A 23,813-nucleotide genomic window follows, 5' to 3' on the forward strand; every position below is an offset into this window, starting at 1 on the left:
TCCTCCCCCTGCGAGTTAGGCGAGAGACGCTTCTGGTGACTCGGAAAGAAGGCGAGACAAAAGGCCGAGCGATGGCTGGCCACGGAGGGCGCTCCTGGAACTGGGACGCGGTGGCTGCGCGCCGAAAGAGGAACTGGTCACGCCAGCGCGAACGTCGCTGCTCCTGGAAGAGAAGATGCTGAGAACGTGGGGTGTGGGGGTGGGGGGAATGAAGTCGTTTCCAAGAAAGGGGAAAGACTTACAAAAACCCGTCAGGCCTTTCAAATCCTGATCTGGGTGGAAAGCAACCCTATCTGCGGCGTGCACCTTTTTTTTAAAAACTTTGGTGCTAGTTCGAGAATAACGCTGCGTTTATTTTCGAAAACGCTTTGCGTTTAACTTAAATTGCCAGTTCTTGGTTGAGGATTCCCCCTCCTCTTTTCTGAAAAAAGGCTTTCTTAGGTAGCCGGGGCTTGTTCCCTCAAGGGTTAATACCCTGCTGAGAGCTTTTGAAGAAAAGCAGCTTTTGTCAGCTCCACTCCTTAGATATTGGGGAGGGGGGGGACTACCCAGCATTCTTTTGCTCAGGGCCATCCCTTTCCCCCCACCTAGTAATTAAGGGTGATCGAGTGGCCTGTTTCTTTGTGCCAGAAACGCTCTCTAAACCTGATTAGTCTTGCCGAAGCATCCATGGCGAGAGCAGCAGGAAGGAGAGAGGGGAAACGGACCAGTCATACTAGTATGACACATCTCTCATATGATGAGCATTTGCATTACTCTGGGTCCAGGAGTGCAGGGGATTTCCTGTTCATGTTGCCTTAGCAGTATATGTGTGAGTGTGTTTGTGGCTGCTATGTGTTTTTTTTTAATGTGTGGGTGGAGCTCATGATCAGAGGGAGAGGAAGAAGATGGCATTTTTGTAAGATGTCATCTCAAACTTGCTTGTGGTTTTTCCTAGGTGACTGGCACTGTTGACTTGTTTGGGACAGTGATGAGGAATAATGTGATATTCATAAAACATGTTTTTCCTTGTTATCCATCTTGGATTATTTCATACCTAAAAAGGAGCAGTGAAACCTGTACTGTACTATGATCCTTATGTTGAAGTGTTTTGTAAGGTCTTTTTCTTAAAACAAAAATCAAGTCATTCTGTGGAATTCCATACCACGTTTTCTTTTGTTCAAGAACTGCTGCTTTGTTTGCACAAATTTGAAGCAGTTCTCATTGTACCAGAGTTAATGTGTTATGAGGTATATATGTGTATGCAATCTAGCTGTACAGTTTGGAACATAAAATGTTATGTGTTCCTGAAGTGCTAGTTTCATAAAACTAGCTGTAGATTGTTCACTGTTATGGTACTTTATGTTACATGTATGTATCTTACACTTTTCTTTTGCCTTGAAGATGGCAAAAAACCCCAAGGTTTTGTTTCTTACCATTCTTGGTAATTAATATTTTGATTAGTAAATAAAGATTTTTTTTAAAAAAATTCTGTACTATTTTGCTTAAAAAAACAACAACCACCATACAGGGTTATAATAGAGCAGGGTGTGGGAGGGGAAATTGTCATTTTGTAAGCTTCACCATGAAATAGACAATAGATTTCATGTTATTAAAAAGCACAAAATATAAGATAATAAAATGCAGGTGAAATTAATAGAATTGCAAATCCAAAGCAAAATGTTTAATCTCTCAGAAGCAAAAAGGTATTTCAGCTCATGTGCAAGTTGGTTAGTTTAATGCTTAAAGTAGAACATATTGAATCAATTTTTCTAAAAAGGTCAGTTTAGAAATCAACCTACATTTGTTTCCAAGAATTGAAAATTCCTGCACAGGCCTTTAAAAAAACAGATGGGATTGCATTTTGCCTCTCCCAATCTCAGTAGCCCAGGTTGCATAACAGTACCTACCCATAGTTTCAAGATGACTGACCGCATGGGAAGATTATATTTGGAGCTCCAGGAACTGAAGCTTGTAAACTTGTTTATGATGAACAAAAATAACTTTTCCATAAATATGGGCCAGTGGCCAGCTGGACAGGATTGGCAGACAAGACCTTGGATGAGCTTTACAAATATTTGCAAGTTGTAGTATCTTGATGTAATCTCGATAGCATCTGTGGTACCTGGATCATGTATCTGAACCCTTTCGAAATGATTTAGTGGTCCAACACAAGTTGCCAATTGGCTCCCATGGGCATTGAACATACTGCAAACAACCAGGAAAATCTTTTCCTTCAATGAAAACCTCTAAACAAGCCATAGCTTGCATGGCGCAGCCAGATGAATGCTGAGTTTTTATCAGCAAATTGCTTGGTAGTCTGATAGTTCAGTGAGAAGACTTGGAACATGAATGTCTATTTAGACACAGTGAATTAGCTGGTGTTAATATTAAGTAGCCTACTACAAGTGAGCTTCATGCTATATTTGCAAACCACAAATCAACTGCTAAGTATTTAAGAAATGCTAACATCTAAAATCCCCCTTTAGATTTTAAAGCATTTTCCTCTGGATTCTCTGGTTTGAGTGGCTATGTCATGAAATAGCTGAGCAAGCAGGTGAGGTGAGATTAATGATGATGGGGCCCCAAGGGCTAAAGGAACTCTGCTGTGATTCAGTGCTCAGGAATTTACTCCCTGTAATCTGAGCTGCTTCCAGTTGAGAGACCACACACCTGGTAATTTTCCTCCATAACAATCTGGTGATTGTCTTTAGCCTATAGAATTAATTCCTCAGGTACTTGAGGTTTTTGAAATGCAAATGAGTGTTACAAAGTAGCTTAGTTTCTTTGTTTGCTTTTTTTGAGAATTAAGAAATTGCAAGAAGCTGGAAGCAAGAATTTCAAGTCAAATTTTTATGGATGCTTAAACACTATCATTTCTGCTTCAGAAATCCGGCATGACCAAATTCCTCCCACTGTACACAAACCCCAGTACACAGAAAACTATGATTGGGCTCAAATATCTACTAAACCAGATTAAATAAGACATAATTGGCCGGGATCACAGAAGGGGTTAACAAAATGATGATTTAGTACAATGTGTCATTCCTTCTATGGGTTAGTAAGAGGGAGAGATTTCAAGTTAAGACCAACCCTACATCTTCCCACAAAAACTGACACGCCTATTGATGAGTCAGTAGTCCAAAAGTCACTCTCTGTCACAGCTTGGCTGCTTTAACTGTGGGTCCAAAACAAAGAAGTGGTTTGGCATTAGTAAGATGATGGACTTTGACCTACTTTTGTAAGACTGCTAAACATTGAATGCATACATAAAGCAAGCTGCAAACCTGTGGCCTTCCAGATGTTGAAACCAGCTCTTGGCATCCTTTTACCATTGGTCATGCTACCTGAGATTCCTGGATGTTGCAATGATAACAAAATTTCCACACCTTTGTTTATTTAATTTGAAGTATACCATTGATCTTCTGTTTACAGGCCTCTCCCTCCTTCCTTCCCTCCCATGCGCGCGCGCACACACACACACACACACACACACACACACCAAGGTGCCCAACATAACCTAAGAAGAATGACTAGGATCAAAACCAGAATCACACACATAGATCTCTACTATTTCTGCTACTCTTAGTCAGACATGCTTATAAAATACCTTACATTCTCCCATAGTGATTGTTACTCAGAGCTACTCATACAAGTAGGAGATAATTTTAGACAGGAAAAACAAGCAACTTTCTTCAGCCAGATGCCTTCGGCTGGTGGACTATAGTTCTTATTAAACTTTAATAGCATAGAAATTTGTAGAAGACAACTTGAAGAACATTGTCCTATAATTAAGGGTCTGAATTCACACAAGTCTTTCTGTTGAACAGCACTCTGTTGAACAGCACAAGAGGATAGGTAATTGAAAAAGAATTGAGAAGCAAAACAAGCTGGTTTAAAGATTACATGTTATTGCTATTTTATAGACATTCAGATATAGCAAAATGCTAAAAATATGATTTTGTGAGCTCTTTCAGGTTTATATTTTTAAAAGGAATTGCTAAGTATTTCAAGATGAGATGCTGATCTGCTGAAATATAAGCCTACTGAGTACCACTCAGTAACCTGCATGACTGCATGAATGAGCAGATGTACTTGACCATAAGTCTCAAACTTAAAGTCTAATTTACAGAATAACAAGAGTTGGAAGGGATCTTAGAGGTCTTCTAGTTCAACCCCCTGCTCAAGTAGGAAACCCTATACCATTCCAGACAAATGGCTATTCAATCTCTTCTTAAAAATCTGCAATGGTGGACCACCCACAACTTCTGAAGGCAATCCATTTCACTAAATAATTGTTCTCTGTGTCAAGAAATTTCTTCTTAGTTCTAGGTTGCATCTCTGAGTTTTCTTTGTTATTTCTTGTTTTGCCCTCAGGTGTTTTTAAGAATACCTCTCGTGTTTTGCCCTCTTCTTTGGGAATACCTCTGAAATATTAAAAGACTGCTGCCATGTCACACACATCCGCCCCCAGTCCTTCTCTTCATTAAACTAGACATACCCAGTTCCTGCAACTGTTCACCATGTGTTTTGGCCTCCAGACAAAATCATCTTTGTTCTTCTCTGCTCTCTTTCTAGCGTCTCAATACTTTTTAAAAAAATCATACAGTAATTTCAATCACACAAACATATGGATCAAGGAAAGAATGTTGCATCTGATTCCTTGGCCTTTTTTTTATACCAATGACGGAATTCCCGTGATATTATCTATCACACTAATCCCAAGTTGCTTTTTCAAAAGGCAACTGGACTTTGTTTCTCCTTGAAGACGTTTCGCTTCTCACCCAACTAAACTGAAGAAGCTTCTTGGATGAGAAGTGAAATGTCTTCAAGAAAAATCAAAGACCAGTTGCCCTTTGAAAAAGCAACTTTGGAACAACCATGACCTAGATGACTGAGAATCTCCATAGACACCTACCACACTAGTCTTTTAGCACTTGTCGTAACACAGTGCCAGGTCCAGGACTCATTGTTAACAACTTCAATTAATAAGGAGAAAAGAGTGCATGAAATTCTTTCTCACGGTCAAGATCAGGCATGCTTTCTAACATGTAGTTTTTGTTGTTTGTTAAAAAGTTGTAAGCTTTCTGTTTTGAGTGTAGATAATAAATATTTTTCTATGCTTATCTTCCAATAGTGCCTTGAATTTTCCTTTGTGGTGGAGAGGGGATTTTTTAAGTGATTGAAATATGCACTCTTGTAATCTTTATATATTATTTTATTAGAATGACTAAAGCATATATGATTATGTTCTTCTGAAAATTAAGGCACTGCCATAGGGGTCCCCAAATACATATGCAACTTAGCATTATTTCATATGTATGAACCCTAGAAATATGAGGAAAGACCTCTCCCTGTCTGGCATCTTGAAGAGTAAATGCCAGTCTGCACCATGGGTTGTTGTTTTTTTCAGCAGAAAGTTGCTCCCTCCAAGCTCAAAACCCAAAATATCCTGTGTCCCAGCAGTGGGCCCTTTGCCCATGTCACTGTCTGTCACGTAATCTGAGTAGAACGTTTGTCTAGTCTTGCTTTTGTTAGAATGCAAAGAACTGGAGCTTTAGAAACAACATATTTCTCTCTTTTCCTAGTGTGCAATATAATTGTAGTTTGCATTTATTATTAAGATTACTGTGAATACAGGCATTTTTGCATTCCTAGCTCCTTTATGTTTGAGGGAAATCCTGACAGCCTAGACAATTCTGCATTGCACCTAGAAGCTCTGTCATGCCATTGCCTGTCCAAGACACTCCCTCTGTGAATAGATAGAGAGGTCTTTGAAAATGCCCCAAGCATATCTCCAGCAGAACAAAGGCAGAAGAACTAAAAGCTCCCACACACACAGTATGACTCTGCCAGGAATCTGAATTCCCTCCAGCCTCTTAAGGCACAGGCTGAAGGACAGGAACCCCCCTCTCTCTCCCTGTCTGCCCCCCCCCCACACTTTTAAGTGAGGATGTGGGGCTGCTGCACAGTGAGGAAAGTTTGGCATGCTAAATGCAATCAGGGTGGTTTCCTGTGCACCAGCTACTATTGGAGACAGGATACTGGAGCGGATGGCTTGTTCTGCCTTGCCACCAGCCAGGCTGCATCCGGCACCTGAAGTTCCTATGTTCTCATGGAATGTGGGAAGGGAGAACCCCCATAAACACATATACCTTATATAGGATAATATTTGGAGTCTGATAACTACTCGCTTCTTGGACCAGATAATTCTGGTTAAACAGCGCACATCAACTGATGTGGAATTTTACTTTCCTCTTTTCACTGAATTTCCTGAGATGTTATAAAATAGCGATAAGAGAAAGAATGCCCAGCACTCTCTAGTGTAAAAATGTCAATGTAACTCAGAGAAAAAAACACTTTCCCATCAAAATAGAAGGAAAGAAACAGTTTGCAGCAATTCTCAGTCAGGCATAAAAGAAATACTTTCATATGCATTAACTGGACATACAAATTGGGGCATAGGTCTCTCTGCATGCACGCACACATACACACAGAGAATCACACACACACACACACACACACACACACACACACAGTAGGTTTATATCAGTACCAGCTGTTTCAAAATTATTGGATTATTTTAATGGATGTAAAGAAAGAGGTGTGTTCTGGTTACAAAGTTGGCAATGAACACAAGTTCTAGCACTAAGTAGTCCGCCCACACTTTGCCTGGAGGCTGAAATCCTTCATTAATTTCCTTCTTTCCATCCATTTTAACCAACAAATCTCAGCCTAAATAAGTTGCAGTTCCCCCCTCCCCTTATCTTTAGAATCCTTTATTCTGAGCACAGGCTATGTCTCTCTCTTTATCCCTCAATCCTTACTTCTTATGACACCTACACCAGTAGAGTTGGAAAGTTGCATAAAAGGCATGCTGCTCATTGGAATTGCTTTTGTTTAGCCAGCCTCCCTTAAGCAGAACAGGTACGCCTTTATCATTCTGCTTGTGCACTGCCTTACTGTTGGAGAAGACAAGGATCCTACAATTACAACACTCCTTAGCATGTGGAATTTCTATTGAATATGATCATGGGCAGGGAGCAGCCAGACAGCCTCATTAAATTGCTCCAACCAAGGCAATTATGGGCCCCACCTCAGAATAATTAGTACCCATGGGAAACTGCTTAGTAGACAGGCTGCATAAGCTAACAGCTAGAGCAGGTTATGCTAGAAGCTCGGATTCCTGATGTTGTCATCTTCCCACCCGCCTTCCAAAAAGAAAGCAACAAAAACTAGATGGTGAGAGTAGAGAAGGAGCTTGGTTTCGGACTGTAGTTTAAGAATATAGGTGATACCTGTTGTCCATGAACTTTAGTTCAGCCTTTACGGTAATAACTGGTAGACATGCAGAGTTAAACTTACCAAGTAAGTCCTAATGTTGTAAAGCTGAAGCAAAACAAAAGCAAAGCAATACCACTTCAGCATTGCCACATCATGGTAATATTTTCTATGACTTCTAAATATTTTTTTTGTATCTAGCAAAGTTATCAAATCATGAAGCAGCCAGTAGAATGAGGGAAAGTTCATATACTCCTGCATGTTTCTTGCTTCCTTATGCAGTAATTCCAGTGTTTGTAATTTATGCAGTTTTGATATTTATTGTTGCGGCAACCAATTAGTAACAATTAGTAACATTTTAAGCCACCTTTAAGTAAAGTAGAAAATTGTCCTTTTTTAAAAAATCCAGGCTGAAATGATTGATATTCTGCACTCAAAGCTTGTTTACAAGTCTTCAGTATTTGATTTGGAACCAGACTCTTTTGAAACTGATTTCAAATTAATGAGAGAACCAGTCCTTGAGGGAACTAGCCTTTGGGAACAGAAAGGATTTCACTTTACTTTGGTTTAAAAATAAGAAAGGAATTTCACCTTCTTCTTTCTGGATCTTCTTTTTAGAAAATAGATGAGTTCAACATGGTATTGCTCTGTCTATATCTCATATTTTTAACAGATGTATGGCATTCTAGCCTTGGGCCCCTTGTCATACTGTGCTGGGATAAAGTATTATAAGCAGGCTGAGATGTTGGGGTAGAAAGAGTTGAACAAAATATTGAAAGCCAAAGAAAAGAAACAAGGATGAATAGGTTGCCTCCTTTTTTGAAGGTAGTCCAATCTTGAATTAATAGTATTACAGGGGCCTTTTTGTCAGAATGTGATGCCTGCTGACACAGTCAAACTTAAGCATTACATGGGAAAAAATTATGCACTAAAACTATGTGAGGTGAAAGGGTTCTTAATTACTTCTTGCCCAAATATTGTTCCTGATTCCATGGAACTCTATGATTTCTCTAGAGTGTAAGAATAGTATAAAGTAGTTTGATTAGACTGGGCTTTCTTTTCTACCTTAGGTGATGCTCTTGTTGCCTCAGGACTTCTGAGACCATTTATCCTCCTACAGATTCATCTTTTGTTCCTTCCACTGTCTGACTGCACATGCTGGATCTCATGGGTGCAGTCTTAGGGAGGAGTCTTTGGAACACTTTGGCAACTCCTTATACCTCATTTCAGCAGGGTGGCCTTTGCAAATTTTCCCGTGGCATGCTGATCGGGTTGAAATAACAACAGGATGGCTGGCAAAATCTTATCCTTGATTACTACTGAAAACTTTAGTGAGATCTGCAAGGCAGTGTAGGTTTTGAAGAAAAAGGAACATCTTGGTCAAAACCACTGATAAATAAATATGATCATCAGTGCTTGAGCTGTCTTTGTCTGGTGTCCCCTCAGAGCATATTTAGTGTTCATTTCCTTACAAACTCTATCCTATTCTAGAAACTTTAGTAAATCTGCCTGCTATGAACAGCCAAGCAATATTTTATCTTATTCTATCATTATCCAGGAGCTGCTGACTTTTATGAAAGCAATAGAATCTGCAGGGCTTTGTCATACCCCTCGTCACCAGATGTTTTTCCTATCCAAAGGAATCACACAAAAATAATTTACCTTCTTCTCCACGTTCATAGAATGTAAAGCCCATGCCATTTTTGCCTCTCAAAATAATATAAATTAACCTATATATCTTTATGTGTATTTGCCACTAATTGTGTGGCATATTTCTAGGTTTATTTCAAACACCAACACTTTTTTAACCGAGAAACTTACGAAAAATCTTCAATTCAAAGCAAGAGATAAAAAACTTGAATAGCAAAATATATAACTAGGATCAAGGAATAAAACTGTGGTCTCAACCCCATTCCTTCTCAAGGTGGATCTTTAGCATAACTACAGTAGTTGCTCACCAAACATATTGTTTCAGTATTTCTAAAGCAAAAACATACTTAATTCAAATATATGGAATTTATATAAAGCAGAGAAGCTGATGTACTATGTGTATATAGAGAAGTCTGTTGTATAGAATGTGAAATTATGAATATACGAAAGTAGGGGTGTGCAATGTCTCAGATTTGCTTGCTTTAATTTCCCTTTGTGACTTCAGAAGTGCTGAAGGAGCTCTAATAATCAGTGTATTGGTGCATGCAAATCAGTAAAACTGATAACTTCCATTTTGTCAGCTAATGACCTTTACAGGAAAGAAGATGCCATCCTTCATGCATAAAGAGATCTTTGTGCCTGGATCTCAAAAGCTGCCTCTTTTCTTTCCTTGTGCGGGCCTAGGTTGCATAGACCTATGGCTACTCTTTTACTGTTAGGTAACTGGGAAATTAAGAGAACAATGGCAGCTCTTAATAATGATTGCTCCCTCCTAAAATATTTTCCCATGCCCCTTGAACTATAACACAGAGGTATTATTTTAATGTGTGTGCCTTCACATCAGTTTTTGAGTCATGGTGACTGAGTAAATTCCTGCAACTTTCTTGGCAAAATTTCAGAAGTTTGCCATTGCTTCTTAGGGCTGAGAGAGAGGGACTGGCCTAAAGTCCCCCAGCTGGCTTTGTATCTATGGCAGAATTAGAACTCACAATCTTCTGGTTTATAGTGTTGCCTTAAGCACTACTCCAAATTGGCTTTCATTATTGTAACAGTACTCTGTTTATCTGGCATACTTTCCTAAATTCAACAGCAGCATTTCACATCAAGTAGCATATTAATAGCATCAGTGAAAATACTACGTGGAGGCAGTAGTGGCAGGGTCAAAATATCAGTAATGTAAGATTACAGGATGATTTGGGGCAAATGCTTTCTCACAGCCCAACCTATCTCTCGGGATTATTGTTAAAGTTATGGGGAGGGGGGGAAGCAAGAGAGAGACTATTAAGTTCCTGGATGAAAGGCTAGATATAATTGATTAAATAATTAATTAGCTAACTAGTCACACTAGGCCTTCTTGATTGACAGGTTAGTAATCCACCTCCAAATTTTGGTGCTTTAGATGAGAACATAACTTTGTTTAGCAAATCCTGCTGGGCAAAGAACTCCCATCTGTACTAAAGTTCAGACTGCAGTTATCAAACAGGATGCACTACTCTATTTGAGGGAGGGGAAGAGGAAGAGGAAAGGGAAGCGGAAGGGAAGGGATTCATCTAGAGTGGAAGCCAGAAATTTCTCTGCTTCCTTGAATTACGTATATTAGACCCAGTTCTCTCCCTAAAATCAAACATAAAAATCCTTATACTTAATATATATATATATATATATATATATAGTATATTAACTACCTGCCCCCAGTTTATTTCAGGGCCATTCTTGAGGCTTTCTTTCAACAAGGATTGGGCAGAAGAACCACCTAGCTCATTTAGCCCCTCTAAGAAAGACCAATATCTGTAGTTTTAACATCAAGATTTTAACCCACGCCTCAAAATAGCATCGACCGATGTCACTGCAAATGTGGATTCTTCTTTACCAGCTAAACATGTGAGATTAAAGCATAGAAGGGAAAGTTACCAGACAGAATTAAAATTCCCAATACTTCAGCTTAAGTTCTTGAATATGATAACAATTTGCCATGTCATTTAAACTTAGCCCTCAGCTTCTATGGCGTAATGTTTATGTGCCATAGCAGCGCCTTTGTTGCTGTGCTACAGATTAGCCTCCCAGTGTGATGTATGAACAGGAGCTGAGATTTATTTAAGCAAACACAGATATGTATGCGCAAAGGCTGAAGAGCTTTTTCCTGGCTCCTTCCGCATCAACACAATTAAACGCCTAAATCTAGCTGTTCGGCCACCTGCACCACAACCTAGCTATGAAGCTGAGGAAATCTATGTCAGGATGGATGAATGCACTCCAACTCAGCTTCATTAAGCCGTCTGGGTGGTGAGTGATTAAAAGGAGATGCTGATACCCCCTCCGGCTGCATTCCGCACTGACTACGCGGCAGCCTTCGATCCACCCCCGTCTCCTGGCCAGCAAGTGCGGAAGTGGGGAATTTCCTGGCACCAGATGCGGAACAGGAAAGCGGAAATGAAAACAGCAGCAAGCCAAAATAGATTGGGGATGGGAAGAAGGGGTGGGTGGGCGCTTTTCTCTTAAAGGCCCAGGATTATCCATAGTCCAGAAAGGAAATAAATTTATTGGAAACAGATGGGTGAGTGTTCAGGCAGGGACATGGTTTCTCTTTGCTTCTCCCCCTGCCTCCCCCACCCCTCCACATAGCCATTACAAACCATCTTGCCTCGTAACATAGTTCCCCCCCCCTTCATTAGCCCATTCAAAACATTACACTGCATGGGAGCAATTTAGGACAAGACTGTAGGTGGCCTCTGGCGGTACAGAAAGAAAAACAATGCATCACATGGCTTTTCTTTGGAACGGAATGCCAGTTCCTAGCTCTGTCAACACAATGCATGCTGTGAGAATTATCACCACCCCAGCCATAAACAAGCCTCACAAAGTTGAAAAAATATGCTCAGTTGTCCCTGAGAACTGAATGAGCATAATAGAGCTCTAAAGATTTTACCTCCTTTTCTTCTTACTGAGACACATTTAGTAGTCTGAAAGGAGGAAATGCTGATTTCCCAAGAGACAGAGGCAATCTGCATTTGTGACAATGCGGTGACTGGCTGCAGTCAGTTAGCATTCCAGAATGAATCTGTATTAAAATGGATCTGAATAAAAATCCTCAAGAAGAAAGCACACAGTATCTAACTGAACTTAAATTCTCAGAAAATCTTTTGCAGATGTGCTCAATATAATCTAATTTTGTCCCTTATGATGTGTTATCAATTTATAGGGTACATCAATAAATAACAGAGAGTCCTCTCTGTTCCCCACAAATTCAGGCCAGGCTTCCTTCCTATTAGATGCCAGACCATGTACTCTCCATCCTGATATGTACCTTTTTCCTCAATATCCCAGCTGTACCATTTCTTCAGGCTATTTAGCATTGTCTGAAAGTAGGAAAGCTGCCGGCAGGGAGTGGGAAGGGGAAAAAGAGAGATGGGGGCACTCATGAATCACCAGATGCAATCCAGTCTTTGGAAGTTAGCCAAAGAACACTGCTTTGAAGCAACCAAAAAGCCTAAAGCTGTCACTTTTATTAATTGTTCATTCTTGTTTGAGTAAAAAAAAAGATAAAGATACTCTTGAGTCCATGACTAAAGGTGCTTCTAATTAATTTTTCAGAAATTAAGAATGTTGTGGCCTCCCCTTTCTATGCCTGTTCTCTAATACAAATTTGAACCCTTTTATACAAAGCATATCAATGAGGACAATGCTGTTAAACTGTAGTACACAGATTCAATGTCCCTACAAAAAAGAATGAATACAATTCTCTCTGGATTCATCCAATTCTTGATATACATGAGGGTATCTTTTTAAAATTGTACTTGGGGAGATCCTTGTCTCATATACTTCATAGATAATAATGCTAGAAATCAAAAAGTATTACATGCCTCTACAACATGCTATTTTGATTAAAAGCTATGAAAAAGCTGCCTACTTCTATAGGTACAAAAAGCTTTATATTTCCCAAGATATTTCTGTTGTATGCTAATTAGCTACAAGTAACAATTTTTAAAATATATTTATTGACAATAAACTTATTCCTGGACAATGCTGATTCTTTTTTCTATGGAGCAGACCCTCCTAATAGTCCAGGGAATACACTGAGAATTCTTTGTTTACATTGGCTTGGCCCAGAGTTATACTGGCAATCAAATAAGATGCATTCTTAACATGTTAAGAAATTTTGGCAAAGTAGCCAATGCATATTTAACAATAATTATTTTATTGATATAGCAAAGTAAACATTCCCAATCTGTTGCAATGGTATATCTGTGCAATTAAATTTATCTTGTAAAAGAAAACCTTCTACTCTGAACAGGATAATCTAACTACTTGGGAAGATAAGTTTTAAAGAAAAGGGTTATTTTTTTCACCAAGGAGGAGACATGGGCTGAGGATTTTGAAGATAAGACATCACTACAGCAGAAATAGACAACCTGAAAAAAATAGTGACAGAATTAATGTAGAATCCTTAACATTTTATCCACAGTAATATCAAAATTAATTACAGTTATCCCAGCTTTCCAAAATAAGTAATCAAAAAATATTTGCTCAGGAATATGCATTTGACACCAGTCTAAATTTATTTCTTGCAAGTATTTTCCTCAGCAATAATTAGCAACTGAGAAACTAAATGAACATTTCTTGTCCTCAAAGCCTCAACTATTTGCCTAATAGTAGTGGCTCACAAAACAAATACCTTTCCAAATTAACAAGAAGTGATTAACTTTAGAATCATTAGTCGTTACTGAAAGTAACTGTATGATTTTTGTTGGCAAAAAGAACTGAAACTTTACAATCAAGAAAATAAGAGCTTTTATGAGAAAAGAATAACATGAATCTACAAATATTTTCTTGTTAGAGCATTATAATCCTAAAAGGAACAAAAGAGCCTCAAAAAGAGAAGGTCAATGGGCAAGAAGACAAACTAAAAAAGGAGAATGTTAGTTTATTACTTAATCTGTTGACACAAATAGAGAGAGAGGGAATCTAGGATAAAAATCTAGCATTTCCACATTCATTGAAACCCCACAGAGTTTGAAAACTGTAACAGAGAGTTGCTTCCACAATATAAAAATCTTAGATAAACACCATATTTATTGGAAAGGAAGATGATCACGTAGGCATCTGCTGATAGCTCCAATAATGAAAATAATATGACTGCAGTGACATGAGGCAATACCTGCCCTTTGTAATTGTGATATCAGACAGATGTATTTAAGCCATAGGGTTGCATTGTAATATTCTGAAAAGGATATTACGAAATTCTTATGAATGATCTTCAATTAAAGGCAATCCCACTTCCTCCTCAAAAAAGAAAGAGTTAAAGAGAGGGAAAACTCCATACCGTATTTTTCAGAGTATAAGATGCACCAAGGCTTTGAAGAGGCAAATTTTAAAAAAAGTAGGTAGGTAGATAGAGGGAGAGAGAGGGAGAGAGATAGAGGGGGGAGGGAGGGAGGGAGAGAGAGAGAGAGAGAAATACAGTAGGTAGGTAGGTAGGGAGAGAGAGAGTAGGTAGGTAGATAGAGGGATAGAGAGAGAAAGGGAGAGAAATACAGTAGGTAGGTAGGGAGAGAGAGAGGGAGTTGGTAGGTAGGTAAGAAGGTATGTAGATAGATGTTTCCAGGTATATTTATCCATGTGCTGGAGAAGGAAATCTGACAACCTGCAGCACCTGCAGACTTGTTTCTGCTGGCACAGCACTTGATCAATGTAATTCTCATCAATGTAATTCTAACTAAAGAGCATTCCGAAAGGGGGGAAAAAAGTTTTTGCACTTTGCAAACCTCCCCAAAATGGCCCGTTTTTCACAAAAATGAGCCCGGTTTTTTTCAAATAAAAGACATGAATAGCCTTGGGGGGGCTTGCAGAATGCTCCTGGGGGGTGGGGTGGAGGCAAAAAAAGGCCCATTTTTTGTGAAAAAAATGGCATGCATATGGTCTTATGGAGGCTTATAGAGTGCTGCTGGGGGGGGGGGGCAAAAAACAGTCCATTTTTTGCTCATTTCTGCCCTCCACAGCCCCCAGGAGCTCTCTGAAAGCCTTCATAAGGCTATGCACGGCCATTTTTGTGAAGGGCGGGGCTTTGGGAGGCAAAAAAATGCTGTATTTGATGTATAAGACGCACCCAGATTTTCAGCCTGTTTTTTGAGTGAAAAAGGTTCGTCTTATACTCCGAAAAATAGGGTAAATAAACAATCCCATGTACTACCCAATTTCATAGTGTTGTAAACCCAAGACTGCCAACCAGTCCTGGAGATTTACTTCTCTCAATACATTTGTGTATGAATTAGCTTGTGTATTATGTAGAAACAGATTATTCCATAAAAGAAGAAAACAACAAAAATCCAGTAATTACTGATTAAAATTACCGGTCACACTTTATAATAATTGATTCCTATCTGCACATACATAAACATACCATACTTATACACAGAAAACTTCCTCATGCAAAAATAGGAGTACAGACATTTTTTTCAATAAAATAGCAAAAGAAAAAGAAAAATGGAAATACAAGTAGGTGGTAGTTGCACTGTGAAGGGAAGAGAAGAAAAAAGATTGAAGGAAACTGAATAAGGATAAAATAAGAACTTATTAAGCAGGGGAAAAATAAAAAGCAGCTCTGTTAAGAGTTTAAATTCAATAAGCAAGTTGAATCTCCCAATTGATCTGATTTTCAAAGGCATTGATATTTCAGGCATTTCCTCACTGTAGATGTAAACATGAAAATGTCTGGAAATCAGATCACTGAGGTGATCTGGAGCTTGTGGTGATTTTTAATCTTAGGCTATTGTTTTCCAATAGAATTTGAATGTCTAGTGAGGCAAAGGAATATGCTATTATTGCTTTCTCTCCATGGATGAACTCCAGATCCATTTTTCTAGAAACCTTTTTTACAATCAGGTAAAATTTGCTACTTCCTTTCAATAGTGTAATTTTTAAAGTAGCATCTAGTCCATAAATATAACATCCATCTCAATTCTAATGAAAGAATCCTTTAGAAAGATGAACAATGAGGCAAATTTGTCTGAATCCCTCACATACATGTTTTTAGAGATTTTTTATTAATATTTGTAGGCCGCCCTTTTCCCTGAGGGGACTCAGGGCGGCTCACATAAAATCAGGGAGGGGGAATACAAACATTGACATAGAGACATATAATAAAATAGCAAGCAACATACATTCATCATTCGGGAGGGGCGCCTATCCTTGTCCCCAGGCCTGACGGGCTAGCCAGTTCTTAAGGGCTGTGCGGAAGGCCTGGACGGTGGAGAGGGTACGAATCTCCACGGGGAGCTCGTTCCAAAGGGTCGGGGCTACTACTGAGAAGGCCCTCCTCCTTGTAGTTGCCAGCCGGCACTGGCTGGCCGATGGAATACGGAGGAGGCCTAATCTATGAGATCTTATTGGTCGCAGGGAGGTAATTGGCAGAAGGCGGTCTCTCAAGTATCCAGATCCACTACCATGCAGGGCTTTATGGGTGACTAATAACACCTTGAAGCGCATCCGGAGATCGACAGGTAGCCAGCGCAGCTCGCGGAGGATAGGTGTTATGTGGGTGAACCGAGGTGCACCCACGATCACTCGCGCGGCCGCGTTCTGTACTAGCTGAAGTCGCCGGATGCTCTTCAAGGGCCGCCCCATGTAGAGCACATTGCAGTATTCCAGCCTAGAGGTCACAAGGGCCCGAGTGACTGTTGTGAGAGCCTCCCGATTCAGGTAGGGTCGCAACTGGCGCACCAGGCGAACCTGGGCGAATGCCCCCCTGGTCACAGCCGTCAAGTGGTGGTCAAACGATAGCTGTGGATCCAGGAGGACTCCCAAGTTGCGAACCCTCTCTGAGGGGTATAGAATTTGACCCCCCAGCCTGAGTGATGGAATATTGATCGAATCTTTGGGAGGGAAGCACAACAGCCACTCGGTCTTTTCTGGGTTGAGCACAAGCTTGTTAACCCTCATCCAGTCCATAACGGCCTCAAGGCCTCGGTTCATCACGTCTGCCGCTTCATTGAGTTGGCACGGGGCGGACAGATACAGCTGGGTATCGTCCGCATATTGATGGTATCTGATCCCGTGCCTGCGGATGATCTCTCCCAGCGGTTTCATGTAGATGTTGAATAGTAGGGGGGATAAGACCGAGCCCTGAGGCACCCCATAAGTTAGGGGCCTAGGGGACGATCTCTGCCCCCCCACTAACACCGACTGCGACCTGTCCGAGAGGTAGGAGGAGAACCACCGCAACACGGTGCCTCCCACTCCCACCTCCCGCAGTCGTCGCAGAAGGATACCATGGTCGATGGTATCGAAAGCCGCTGAGAGGTCAAGGAGGACCAGGATGGAGGAATGTCCTCCATCTCTGGCTCTCCAGAGATCATCGGTCAATGCGACCAAAGCGGTTTCTGTGCTGTAACCGGGTCTGAAGCCTGACTGGAAGGGGTCGAGATAGTTTGCTTCCTCCAAGGACCGTTGGAGCTGGAAGGCCACCACCTTCTCAACAACCTTCCCAAGGAAGGGAAGGTTGGAGACTGGGCGATAGTTATTAAGAACAGCTGGATCCAGAGATGGTTTCTTTAGGAGGGGTCTCACCACCGCCGCTTTCAGTGCGGCAGGGAAGTTCCCCTCCCGAAGAGAGGCGGTAACAACCGCCTGGATCCAGCCTCGTGTCACCTCACTGCTGTTAGTAACCAGCCATGAGGGACACGGGTCCAGTACACAGGTGGAGGCACTTACAGCCCTCATGGCCTTGTCCACATCCCCGGGGGTAACATCCTGAAACTCAACCCAGAGATGTTCTACTTGATCCTCCTGTGCCTCGGCTGGAACTGCGGGGATGGAGTCCAAGTCCGACCGAAACCGAGCAATTTTGTCCGCTAAGAATTGGGCATAGTCCTCAGCTCTGCCCTGCAAGGGTTCCCCCGCTTCCCTTTTATTCAATAGGGAGCGGGTTATCCTAAACAGGGCGGCTGGGCGTTAGAGGAAAAGAGGCAAAATGGAGATGCTCAGGCAACAGAAGTTAATAAAGGTTTACCATAAAAGCTAGTCTTCCAGATTTCATTATTTGGCCATTTTTCTTATCGGTGGGTGATGTATTCCACTGTTGTTAAAGGAGTATAAACTCAGCAGAAAGGAGGAAGAAAAGGCAGCTTCAATTATCAATCTACCATAAAGCATCAATGCTACACTTTGATGAGAAGCAAAACAGTTTTTACTTTGAAGATAAGTATTATAAAATGACTCACTATCAGAGAGAAAGCTACTCAAATCAAAAGAAAAACAAGAATCAGTCAGCTTTTGGGGCTAGTAGGCATATTTGGAATTTTGAGAACTTTGTAATTAGCATTCCTGAGAAAGTATTTCCAGAGCAAGACCTATGTATTCAGAAATGAAGACCTTGGCAAAAGTCTGAAAGAAGTAAAAACACAGCTTACATGAAACTGCTCATCATCTGTTTGGTGTCTTCTGAGCTCCTAGAGTTGGCAAAACTGATAAATGAGCAGTAGACAGCAATCCAAGCACACCATTTTAACTGCAAACACCATGGAAAAATATGATGAGAACCTCATGGGGTGACAGATACATCAGAGTTATTAAAGTTTAACAATATTATAAATATTCCACTTCGTTTTTCCTACGAGCTCAGGAACCTTCAGTTTAAAAAATTAATAAATATTGCTAAAGCATAATGACAAAGTTACTTATAAAATACATATGACAAAAATAAAGTCATATATTAATGAACTCATACTTTTTCAGTTGGTTCTACTGAATTAAATGCCATTATCAATGAGAAATATAAACTGAAAATTCTAATTTCAAAAGAAATATATTTGACATGAAGTTGTGTGGTTTAATAATCTTAACAAGAAAAATATATATACTGAGAATTAGTACCACAGAACTTCCAAGGAAGAGTAGAAAAATACATCAATGTCTTTTTATCAATTTTATTTATAAAACATTTTATTAATACATTCAGAAAGAGATCCCAAAGAACTTTGGAACAACCATGACCTGGATGACTGAGAATCTTTACATACATTCAGATAGAGATTTTATTATTTCTGAAAAGCACAATACAGATTTTAATACACAGTTATTACAATGTAGGTTTTTATGGATTTTTCCTAAACTTTGTATAGTGTCACCTCAAATATAAATTCATGCAAAGCTCTCCCTCTCTCCCCCTCCCCCTCTCTCTTAAGATTATTTTAGCAGTAGTCAAAAGATTTCATATTACAGGTATGGATTATTGATATGTTAATAATGCTTTGGCCATCTGTAAAAAGAAAGATGCTGATGATTGAGAATCAAATAAATGACACTAAGACTTACATTCATCTCATAATTAAACTGAATATCTATATATATTAACTTGATGATGGCTTCTCGATTGCATAACCATAATTGCTATTTCATACAGGCCATCCATTCAAAGCATACAGTTGAATTACTACTAATGTGTCTCTTAATGCTAAGAAGTGATCTGATATAATTAAACTCTTAAAATATTTTAATCTAGAATTGAGATCTGAATGAGTTGTAAAGTAATTGACATATTTTCAAAAACATTTATATATGATGGTACTATGGCTAATTGGTATTATCACTTTTACACAGAAAACACGTTATCCTCTAGGCACAATTCAGATCCCTTAGAGCCCTTGCACAAGATATATCTTTATGTATATCCTGTAGCATGGATACATAGCAAAGCATTCCTCTAATGAAAGGAATTTCATTTTAACCATTCTATTATCTATAATGCTCCACAATGCTTATACAGATTTTAAAGTCAGTTTTGATTTCTTCTAGAATAATTTACACTAATACATCTTAAATAGCCTATGTAAATTTAGTTAAAACTGTTAAAAATAAATTCCAAATTAATATAAATTGAAACATTAAGTTATTAATTTATTGCTGAAAGTTAAATAGTAACTAGTCAGCATTTGAAAGTTGGCAGAAAAATTTCTGAAAAATATTGTCTAATGAATCCAATTCAACTCTGGGAAGAAAGAAAACTGGAGTTACAAAGAATAATCCAGATTTTATTGCAAAATACTAGAACTATACTATCCAATAGCAATTCAGTAATTGTATTATAATATGTAAGCAGTAAAAGAGTTTACTTGATTTGTTCAGTTAGTGCTCTTGATGTCTTTCGGTCAAAACCTGGGTATTCTAATACTTACTTTTAACATTAAGCCACACATGCTGAAAATCATCCCTAGCAAATTCATATAATCTGGTGTAGGATCTTCTAAAGTAGGATTGTTTTCTGTAGTTGGAGGCTTGTATCTGCAAATAAAAATTCATTATAAGGAAAAGCAAAAGTATTACATTGTATTAAATCCAAAACAAATATTTCTAGCAACAATTCTGAACTGATGAGGAAAACATAAACGCTACTTTCCCTGCAAAAAATAAAACTTTCATACAAGGTCAAAGTCAAAAGCTTGAAAAAGAAATGGTATCAATATTTAGTATTTTCCCCCAAGTGATACTTCAGCATACTCTAAATTTTCATGAAGGGTATTCTGTTTCAACCACTTCAAATAATAAAGACCGAACAATGGGAGAACAGTCTTGTTTTAATATGGACAAAAAATGAAAAGCAGGATTATGAGTTAAACTCTGTAAATTAAATCTATAAAATTTGTGTACAGGTAGTCTTTGCTTGAAAGCCAGTTTGGTGTAGTGATTAAGGCATCCGGCTATAAAGCCAGCTGAGTGACCTTGGTCTAGACATTTTTCTTAACCCTATGAAGGAGGCAATGGTAAACCACTTCTGAAAATCCTTGCCAAGAAAACTGTAGGAACTTTTCCAGGCAATCACCGAGAATCAAACATGATTGAATGGAAAGGGAGGAAAAGAAATTCTTATTTAGCAATTGCCTTATTTAGTAACCATCATAGTTATGACATGATGAAAAAGTAACTTTACAAATCCTCACATTTATGACCCTCAACAGGTCTGTAAATAGGGGAAAGCTGGAGTAAGAATATAAACATAGTTGCAGTTTCACTTAGTGAACACTTCTGTTAATGATAGACTTGCTTGCTCCAGTTCTGGTAGCTAAAGTGTAATCTAGCATATTAAATAGAATAATAAAAACTATATTATGAATTACTGGTTAACTGTTCGATATGTAAGGCTCACACAGGTAGCACTTAGATTAAGGCAGCAATTAGGACAAAATTGCCTTCATTAAGTGTTGTGGATATAAAACATGATATCACCAGATTGCACTGTTTAATGATGGCAATACTGGCAGCCCTGGTTTCTGTTGTAATCCCTGGAGTGGCAAGAGGTAGGTCTCCCAAGTAAGGAGGAATTGCACAGGTGCCACAGGGGGCGCTGCAAGCACTAGGAGGGGGGCAGGTCAGAGGCTGAGGAGGGCCAGCAAAGGTGCTGCAACAGGCTTGATTTACAGTGAGGCGGGGGTCTGGGGTATACTATAGAATATGAGATCTCTGGGATCTCATAGTCCATAATGAGCTCTTATGGGGGGGGACAGAAAAAAATGACTTACTGGAGTGACTTGCAACCTTCCCTGCCAGCTTTTCATTGATTGTTAACACAAAATTTGCATGATAGCCTGCAAATGGCAATCACAGGATGTGCCTTGCTGTGATGTCATAATTGTGAGTTGGGCACCCAAGCTCCCAGATTATTATCAGACAACTATAGGATCCTGCAACAGCTGGAACTTCAAGGGCTGATTGTAAGTCAGTTTCAGTGGGTTCAGCACCACTGTATCTTTGAATGGTTAATGAACATATGAATGTAAGCCAAGTACTCTCTGTGTAGGCAAAGCTAACAGCTGGAACTTCAAGGGTTGGTTGTAAGTTTGTGGTGTAGTTTTTCAGTACCGCTGCAATTCTGAATGGTCACTGAGTGAATGACATAAGCCAAAGACTATCTATGTAGGCAAAACTAACATTTAAGGGCCAGAAATCAAGATGAATTATGTCTTTTTATTGGATTCCTTTGACAAAAGGGGCTTCCTTAAGCAAAAAACATGCAAAAGATATAGGGCTCTTTTCTATTCTTTCTTCTTACTATATTGGCCTATTTAGTTTGTTGTATGCCCTGGACATCCCATGGGTGGTTCAAAAGTTTGCTCAACAGAAAAGAATAAAAGCAGCAGTGTAAATTATTCCTTAATCATAAAACATCTCAATGCAGAGAGATTGCAAATCAGGTAAAAAATTGCAACTTGCTGTACACTTACTTGGATATAAATCCTTCTAAACGCAATTGGTATATCCATAAATTACCATATATAGGATTCTACAATCTGATTTTTAGTAGCCTAATTTGACTACATAGTTTAACAAGATTTAAATGTGGGTGTGTTTCTACTGCTCCACTTGGCATTACTGTATTAGTTACCACCATCTACTCTTAGTTATTTGTTAAATGTTGAGATTAAACAAAAATAATACCCAGAAAAACTACTGGGGAAAAAAATCAACTATTATCAGACTTCTTTAAGTACATTATCTTAATTTCAGATAAGACCAAAATTAATATCAGGATCAGATCTGAGTTGAAGTCATGAGACTAAATTTCACTTGAACATTGGGAGTGTTTTTGTAATAACAACAATTGCTGCATTCTCACTGGGAATCTCAAACTCTGTGATGAGCAAAGGATTAGATGACCCTCCCCCAACTTCTTTCATATCCTTCTTGATATGCATTTATGATTACATTTTTAAATGTAATCATAAAAATGAATTTGACAGTTCAATAATTCTACTTAGAGATTCATACACAAGCAACCACTCCATTGTATTTCTTCATTCAGTTTTCCAATTTACTTCCTGAAATTCAAACCATAATTACTAGTTTTTGGTTTTACTAAACTTCACTACATAATGCACAAAAAAATATGTCCAAAATTTTATCTAAGGTATATTGCCTCTTCCCTCCTGTACATTCAAGTAATATAGTCAAACCTCAACCAAACATAAATACTCATAATTTAATAAGGCACTCTTAAAATAAAAGGACGTGAGCCATGCCTATCTTATTTCAATACACCAATGCATTTTTCTCTGAACTGAAGCTTTAGTCTGAAATTAGCAGTGTCAAACTATGTTATGCTTTCAGAGGCTTTATTCAGGTATCAATTTATCCTCTCTTTGAAGTTGTAATATTAAGTATCCTTGGGCCTTTCTACATAATCACCAATTAGTACAACTACTCTAGTTAGGCTAGAGTTAAAGGAACTGGGCTACAAAGAAGAAGAAAAAACTCTAGCTCTCGTTATCATTTCATAGTTGTGTATTTTGTACCTGGAACTGGGAGTTTTAAGTTAGCTGCTAATTTACCACAGGGTGTATATATACCGTAGCTCTTGAAAGTAAATAATACTATTACACTTCAAAGCATTCCATTTTTCAGGAAAAGTTCCAGTCTTTCATTGGCATGGAGTTGTGGATATTAAGTACCGTGTTTAATACGATTATACAAATTATAGCATCACTAACTTTTGAACAGTACCAGGAAACTACCGAGGGAGATTCTGATCGTGCCATTATGTAAGCTTTTCTTCCCCCCCCTATGTGATTCCCCCCCACAACTGTCCCTAAAACGACAGTAGCCAGATCCCCCCTCCATTCGCTCCGATGTTGCCATAGTGACCCCAGGCAAGTCACGTGCCATCGTGCGTGACTTGTCCGTTCCGTCTCCTTCCGTGCTACAGCGACTCCGGACCCAAGTCGTGACGTTACCATGCCAACTCCCATCCCACACTGCAGCCTGACCTGAGAACGCGGTTGGGACGCCGCGGATCTGCCATACTGTTGCTAGACATCCCACTGTGCCGCGGGCTACAGTACTATGCCGAGAACGACCTCCTTTCGGGGCTGCAGCAACTTCCGCTTCCTTTCAGTGCCGCAGGGAGGGTGACTAAGAGT

The 23,813-nt window shown here is 39.3% G+C and overlaps 1 protein-coding gene across 1 annotated transcript; it reads right to left on the reverse strand.

Annotated features, from left to right (window-relative positions):
• Positions 1–13,084: 13,084 nt before the first annotated feature.
• Positions 13,085–23,811, reverse strand: WDR83OS (WD repeat domain 83 opposite strand). Its single transcript, XM_032211058.1, has 4 exons — positions 23,661–23,811; positions 20,079–20,184; positions 18,315–18,412; positions 13,085–13,319 (listed from the first exon to the last, which is right to left on the reverse strand). Exons 1-4 carry the CDS (start codon positions 23,708–23,710, stop codon positions 13,253–13,255), a joined length of 321 nt encoding a protein of 106 aa, XP_032066949.1. The 5' UTR covers positions 23,711–23,811; the 3' UTR covers positions 13,085–13,252.
• Between the last annotated feature and the right edge of the window lie 2 nt (positions 23,812–23,813).

This window comes from Thamnophis elegans, chromosome 2 (assembly GCF_009769535.1).
Source record: "Thamnophis elegans isolate rThaEle1 chromosome 2, rThaEle1.pri, whole genome shotgun sequence".
In the NCBI taxonomy this organism is placed as follows: domain Eukaryota; kingdom Metazoa; phylum Chordata; class Lepidosauria; order Squamata; family Colubridae; genus Thamnophis; species Thamnophis elegans.